This window comes from Poecilia latipinna, unplaced genomic scaffold (assembly GCF_001443285.1).
Source record: "Poecilia latipinna isolate Pla-1442-1.1 unplaced genomic scaffold, P_latipinna-1.0 Scaffold5487, whole genome shotgun sequence".
In the NCBI taxonomy this organism is placed as follows: domain Eukaryota; kingdom Metazoa; phylum Chordata; class Actinopteri; order Cyprinodontiformes; family Poeciliidae; genus Poecilia; species Poecilia latipinna.
Window position 1 is genome coordinate 10,019 of NW_015118103.1, and position 7,213 is coordinate 17,231.

At 36.8% G+C, this 7,213-nt stretch overlaps 1 protein-coding gene across 1 annotated transcript; it reads left to right on the forward strand.

Annotated features, from left to right (window-relative positions):
• The first annotated feature begins 1,703 nt into the window (after window positions 1-1,703).
• Window positions 1,704-7,148, forward strand: LOC106943570 (putative monooxygenase p33MONOX). Its single transcript, XM_015026873.1, has 6 exons — window positions 1,704-1,864; window positions 3,694-3,817; window positions 4,849-4,914; window positions 6,402-6,577; window positions 6,654-6,768; window positions 6,935-7,148. The coding sequence occupies exons 3-6, from the start codon at window positions 4,890-4,892 to the stop codon at window positions 7,081-7,083; spliced, it is 465 nt and encodes a 154-aa protein (XP_014882359.1). The 5' UTR covers window positions 1,704-1,864; window positions 3,694-3,817; window positions 4,849-4,889; the 3' UTR covers window positions 7,084-7,148.
• Window positions 7,149-7,213: the final 65 nt, after the last annotated feature.

The window sequence follows — 7,213 nt, forward strand, 5'->3', positions numbered from 1 at the left end:
ATTAGGTTTAGTTGTGTCCTTTATGAAATGCACTCAGTCTGTGCAAAGTTGTTTTTTTCAGTTTGACTCTATGTTGTCTTGCGATTTGCAAACAAAAGTTTAAAGATATATTCCTCTAATACTGTAGACAAGCATCACATCCCACAGGCCCTGCAAAGATAAGCTGATATACAAACTTGATTAACTGATATTTATTTATTAATTTGTTTTTTTTTATTTCATTCCATATGTTGTTTTGATTATTGTATTATAATTTGGACCTAACTTTCGAAAAAAAAAAAAAAAAAGTTTTTATTTATGAATGATCTTTCCTTTTTTTCACTTTTTATTCCATTTGTTCTTTCATTGTTAAAGTGTCAACATCATTTTATTTTATGCTGATGCTGTACTTTTTGCTTTTGTGCCACCGTAATAGTGAGCTGCTCTTTGTTGATATTATTCTAAATACGAAAATCATCCATGTACATCTAGCATATATATANAACCCATTTTACCTTCTGTTCACCTGTTTACTAGACCCAGGATCTGGCCAAAACCCCTCAGTGTTATTAATTGAGAAATAATGAGATTTAAATATAAAACAGGCATTAATGCTGACATTTTTCTAATATTACAAAGTCACACAAATGGAACAAATTTAGTGTGACATTCACCATCCAGCACTGAATACACTTAGCTCAACTTAGGGATATAACCTTAACACTTAAGTGTGCATATCAAAGTACAATTTTCAGGGTAAATCTGATGATATATTGTCAACTTTGCATGTCTGTCAAGCTCATTCAAGATTGTGTGGTGGAATGCAGACAGAGAGCCACTGCTGTACACATTTCCAAGAGAAGTGTTTCTGCAAATTAAAAGATATATTTTTAATAATTTTCTAATAATTCATACCCTACATCTTTGTAGCGTCCCGGTTGAAAAGATGGTCTCTTTAACTGATGGTTCACGTTTCTTTATTTAACAGCGTTTATACATGAACACACCGTAAGAGCTATAAACATACAAATAAAACACCATTAGTAATTCTTAGTGGTTCTAACCTTTTCCTTTAACCTATAAAACTTACTTTACTTTTTAAATGTAATGTGATGTAAACATTACATTTACATCACGTGTATTTAATTAACCTACATTTCTATACTACAAATTAACCAAAATGTATTTCAACTGTTTTAACAGTTTGACAGTTAATCAAACATTAACATCGTTTTATATCAAAATACAAAAATTATGTTCAATAAATACAATATTCTCGATAAAACACCCACCTTGTTCCCTCATCAACCGAGTGCTATTTAACTAATTGCTTGGACCTTAGTTGAACCACCCTTTAGTTGTCTTCACTGAACTGCGACTTGTATGTTTGCTCATTCTCTGCACTATATCTTAAACAGACAACAGTCAGATACTGTCAGATGTTTGTATAGATTGCTTAGCAACTCTGACTTCCAAAAAAAAAAAAACTCTTTTCAAATCAAAACGTCAGTTAAAAAACAACAAACAACTCCCAGCTAAATGAGGAAACACCAAAAGAAAATAACAAAACAAATAAAAAAAATAAAATAAAAAAAATTCAATTACATATATATATGAATCAACAAAAGCTTTACAATCTTTTATTATGGAGCAGATCTCAACATGAACACACTATCTCGGCAAACAGCTAAAAGACACGCATTCGTTCTTTTCTCTCGCGATGTTCAGCGAGACCAACCAAACCTGCAGTGCATGAGGAAGCTTTTCCGTCTGCAAACACAATAATGGCTGCCGCCCAGCTGCTTTGTTGTAAGGCTAGCCTACAAGTCGAAACCGGCGTATTAACGGCGTCTGCGTCTTTGCTTTGATACATTTGTTACTTCAGGTGAGAGATAATTATGCAAAATGCGCTAATAATACCGTTTTCAGACATATTTACCTACTATCTGTTTGATGTACTTTGCTTTTCAGCGCAGCGCTTCGGAGGTTCCGCTATTCTCTGCGCAAAACAATAACGAAATTGCACGCAAAAACGACTTTTTGCAATGTAAATGGTCAGTTGTAGTCGGTCTTGTGCGGCGTTGGCAGTTAATGTAAATTTTTTGAGTAGGTTAAAATATAATTTTCGAGACTAGTTATACTGTCGATGCCCAATAACAAGTGTCTTGAATCGGATGTTTCTTCGTAGAAGGGAACACTTTTTTTAAACGACGAATAACTTGCCTCGGCCACATTAGATAGAATAAAAATGTAAACGGAAATTTAACGACAGGTCTGAAGCAATAACATGATGATGCTTCTTCTTTTAGCTGTTTTTTGAATGCAGTCTGGTTATGGATTGTTAAAGCAGATGACCCTGTCAGGATCTTCGCGTTGGTTCATTTTTTTCCTTCTTTTTTTTTTGGCAGATTTTAGCTCAGAAATATTTTCCTTAAGGCCTTCTTGAACCAAACATGTCTTTATTTTGAGGTGCACGTCTGCGCAATAAAGCCTGGCTGATCCTGTTTTATAACGGTTTATTAACGGCACCAGTTTCCCTTGCCATGTCACGCTTTATTGGATATTCTGTCTTCTGCAATCTGTGTTGCTGTCTCATTGTTGGCTCCATGCAAGGTTATGCAAGAAATGTGTCACCCTTAAGTTCGTGAAAGAATGGACCCACTTGAAAGTAATTTGGCCCACATGAAGGCTAGTGATTGGTTTGTGAGGGGATTTTTAGATGCAGATGCTGGATCACTGCACAATTCAACCCTAAAATATTTGACTGAAGTTACAGTCACACCACACGTTCTTTACTCATAGAGGAAGCAGCAGTACCCGCCAAGAACCCTTCCATGAACATGCAAACTCCATCCAGAATGACCCCATGTCGAGATTCAAACACCTGACCTTCTTGCACCAAGGCAGCAGTGTTTACAGTACCAACTGACCCAAGAAAAAAAAAATCAATATTTTTAGACAATAAAAAGTGGATTTTAATCATAAGATAACTTAATAAAAAGTTAAATACCTTTTTATTTCTTGTGAAATTTTTTCTATAGTTAAAAATGGATAAAGAAAAAATACAAAAGGCATTAGAATGGGGGAGAGAGGCATCAATATAAACCACAGCAGAATGTAATAATTGATGAAAAGGAAATGATAAAAAAAAAACACTGCAGCAAAACCAAAGATAAGTTACTTACATTGTGTATTAGACTTAAAACAGATTTTTCTTACTGTTTTGTTCTCAACCTCTTACTGGGAATGTTAGCATTTTATGTAGCAACATTTTTATCAAATTTTTACATCAAGAAGACTGGAAGCCCAACTAAGCGGCTGCATATAATTGGATTTTAAAGCAACAATTCATTTCCCTTCAACTCTAACAAGCTACCAAAAATCGAGGCAGTCTTTAGCAGTTGAATTTTTGTCGGTAAAACCATTTTTGATCGAGTTTGTCGTCGTCAGTTTTCCATGTGAACTTAGTCTTTTGTCTGCCGAGGCTGAACTGGGAGACAGGAAACTCATTTCCACTTCCTCCATCTGCTTTCTCAATCTTTTCCCTACAGTAAGTGATGGTGAGCACACAGAGCAGCGTGCTGCGTGTTACTGCCCATACTCTGGTTGTCCACTTCGCTGTTGGCTCTAAGGGAGAAACACTGAGTGGTTGTTTGTCCTCTGCAGGATTTATGCAATGGATCGACTCACTTTTGTTCTCTGCTGTCTCTTCAGTTGCATCAGTGGCATTGCTGCTCTCCCACAATGCATTGCCAGAGGCGTTTGTGTTCATCCGACAGACCAGTATAACCATTACCTCCACTCCTTCTAGCCCAAGTCAGAGCAACAAAACTAGAAGGTAGGTGTCTTAAGCTAAACATAATATGTATCCTATGTGAAAAATATTGAAATACAAAAGTCCCATGTAAGGAATTTGTTTTTCCTAAAAGAATGAAAGTTGTGGTGAGGATGTGTAGGAAGTCTTTATATGCAGCAGCTTAAAAGTAAAATCCAGTTTTGAACCTTTATGCATTTTTTGCTACTGTTCATCTAGTGTTCACTGAAGGAATGCTGTGTTGTTGCATTTTAGGCAATAAAATGTTTATTTCTGTATGTATTTGTAGCCCTAGATTTCACTAAGGTCAGAGCTCATTGTGTCTTTATTCTCCAGCCTTGTGAAGTTGTCAAATTTTGTCAGGTTTGGTTTGCTGTGTGACTCCCCACTTGAAAGGGATAGTTTATCCACTGTGAAGTTTGAACTGGATTTCACTCAAAGAGCCCTTTAATTTGGTTGACTCATCTTTATTTTTGTATGATGGTCCACATAGCTGAAAAACCGGCTGTCTTTCACAGTTTGTAACAGTTTGTACAAACTTTTGCACAGTTCTGAATTTGTATGCTACCAGCACTGTTTGCTTCTGATGCTCTCAAACCAAAGTGACAGGTCAGTCACACCAAAAGTACCTGCACTCTGATTGCTAGGAGATTGAGTCCACCTGGTTCTCCTCACTAACAGGCAGAGAAGCTGCAGAAAGGTGCAGCATAGGGGAGTGGCAGAGGAGAGCGGTTACCTAGCAGTTCACCAGAACAGAAGTACTATAGGAGAATGCTGCTCTTGTGCCAGAAGGGGTTTCCACAGAGTCAACAAGACTTTGCACTTTTGAATACATTTACTTAATTTAGCGGCTGTTTTTGTTTTCTGCGAAAATTTTCAGACATGATTGTACTGCTGTAACAAGTCTAAGTGTTAGATTTATTACATAAGTCTAATGCTTATGGTCTGTTTAGAAATACAGTGTGATTTCTAAACAGATATTGGTTTAATTTCAGTTTAGAAATCAGGCAGATTTAAGCCAACGACTCTCTTTCCGTTTCCTTTCTTCCTTCCAGGTTCTCCCTTGTCTCAACTTGTTTATTAATTAACTGCAGCTATGTCTGGTTCTGGTGACTTACCAGGTGAGTACTGATATGGATTAATGAAGGTCAGTTTTAAATTGATAAATCAGTATGTGCTCTGCCCATGCGCAGTATCTTCATTATTTATTTTTTTTTTAAAGATGCGTCATATGTAACGAAAGCCAAACAATAAAGGCTTATTTGATTCTTATTAGGTTAAGGGTTTTATTAAAGAAGAAATATTTAACTTGTATAAAATGATTAAAAATGTATATTAGTCACAAATGCAAGTTTAGTTTGATCTGAAACAAAATGTTTTAATTGACTTACTGAACATGATTACGCCTCCTTTCTGCAGAGATTTACCACAGGTCATTTTCTGCTCTGTTAATGTTTGTATCTGTTCGTTGTGGGAATATTCTGACCTAAATATCAACAAAACCAAAGTCCCTCAGTTGCTTACTTTGTTATCAGAAAAACCGCCTCAGACCAGAGCTTTAAAACTTGGCAACTGCTTCTGGACCTCATATGAACCTACAGCTGCAACCGCCTGCAACCTCATACCTAAACCAACTATTAACTTTATTCTGCTGTGACTGGACAATATTTATGTTCCTAACTGAATCATATTCCATGTCATCAGATAGTATTAATAATTTAACATGTAACTGAATATGTTGAAACTTTGCTTTTAAATTGTTTTGCGGTCAGGACACCCAATAAAACGAGCAAAACGAGTTATTTTAGGAAGGATAAGGTCCGTCTGTCTCAAGTTAAGTTATCAAATGGAATCAAGATCATTTCTATAATGAATTTTTCTTTAAATTTTGTTAAATCCAATTTATAAACTAAGTTTTGCAGCGTTTTGTTTTGGGTTTTTTTGCTTTACTTTTAATATTTTTTTTAACTTTAAATTTGTGTTTTAACATTTTATTTTCATAATTGATTTCTTTCTAAATATTTATTTGTAAATAAACCAATTCATCATCTAAAATTTCAAACTCTTTGAAAAATAATCCTTAGAATTTCCTTGTGAGTGACTTATTTCAGGTCCATGTTCACGAGATGAGATTTATCAACTCTTAATAGACAGAAGCTTAATAGATTTAATCTGTGTGCCTATAGCAAACTAATATTTCCCTAAGGAGCCATCAGTTGATCAATTTTCACATTTTTGTCATCCAGATGAGCTTCGGACACCATTTCTGTTTTTGATGGTTTTGCTTTTTAAAATCATCATCCGAACATTTTCTGAGTTAGAGACGATTTCCCTGCTTATTTTTTAGCTTAAAATATGGAACAAAACGTTGTTGGATATTTTCCTATTTTTAGAGCCTTTATTCAGAAGTTTCAGTTTTTTTCTTTCAAGTGATTCAGTCCCTTTAAATATTTTGTTGAGACCGACTCCAAGCACAAAAAACATTAATGTTAACCTTAAGCTTTTGTCTACTTTGTTCTGAGCCGCTTTACTACGGTGAAATCTCTCCATTCTGGAGATGAAGTAATATCACAATGAAAGAGGACAAAATATGAAATTATCTCTGCAGCCATCGAGGGTTCTGGGATGGGTGGGATGAAGCTCCCCGTTGGAATGACTCGACGGGCCCTCAGCTACGACGACAACCTGGAGGCCCCCATGTCCACGCCACCCCACGACATCAGCATCAACAACCTGTGGAGGCGGCCTGTAATACCGGAGAGGAAGTTCTCCCAGCTAGCTGAGGTAAAACACTTTTCCATTTCCACGCCTGATCGTTTCCCAACAGGTCCACTTTCAGTCTGACTGTTTGACCTTATAGGAGGATGAAGGCGGCGCCGTCAAACAGGCTGCCGGGCAGGATGGCGCCCTCTTCAAGGCTCCAGCTGTAGTGAAAACTAAGGCTTCGTCCATCATCATGAATTCTCTCATCACCAGTAAGTTAGAGCTCCTATAATCTACGTAACGACCCTTTATTAGGGTGGAAAGTTATCCATGCTATCTGAATATTTTCTAAATCGGATTATTTGATCAAGACATGAAAATAGATTTTGCTATCAAGCAGCTTTCCACTAGAGTGACTGTATTGTCGTCTGCCCTCAGAACACACTCAGGAAAGCATGTACAAGTTTGAGCAGACGGCGGGCCTCACCGACACCAGTTACACTCCACACAAAGGCCTGACAGCGGAGGAGACGAGACACCACCACCGCGTCCCCGAGTCCCTCCAGGTCAGATCAGCACGTCAGTAATAAAACATGAGGAGACAATAGTGTGCTTTATATGCTGGGTTTAAAGGCCAGCTGACCAATAAGAGCCACAGATCACATGAACAGGGTGACCGCACACCCTTAAAAAAAGTCTTAAATTCATGCATTCAAA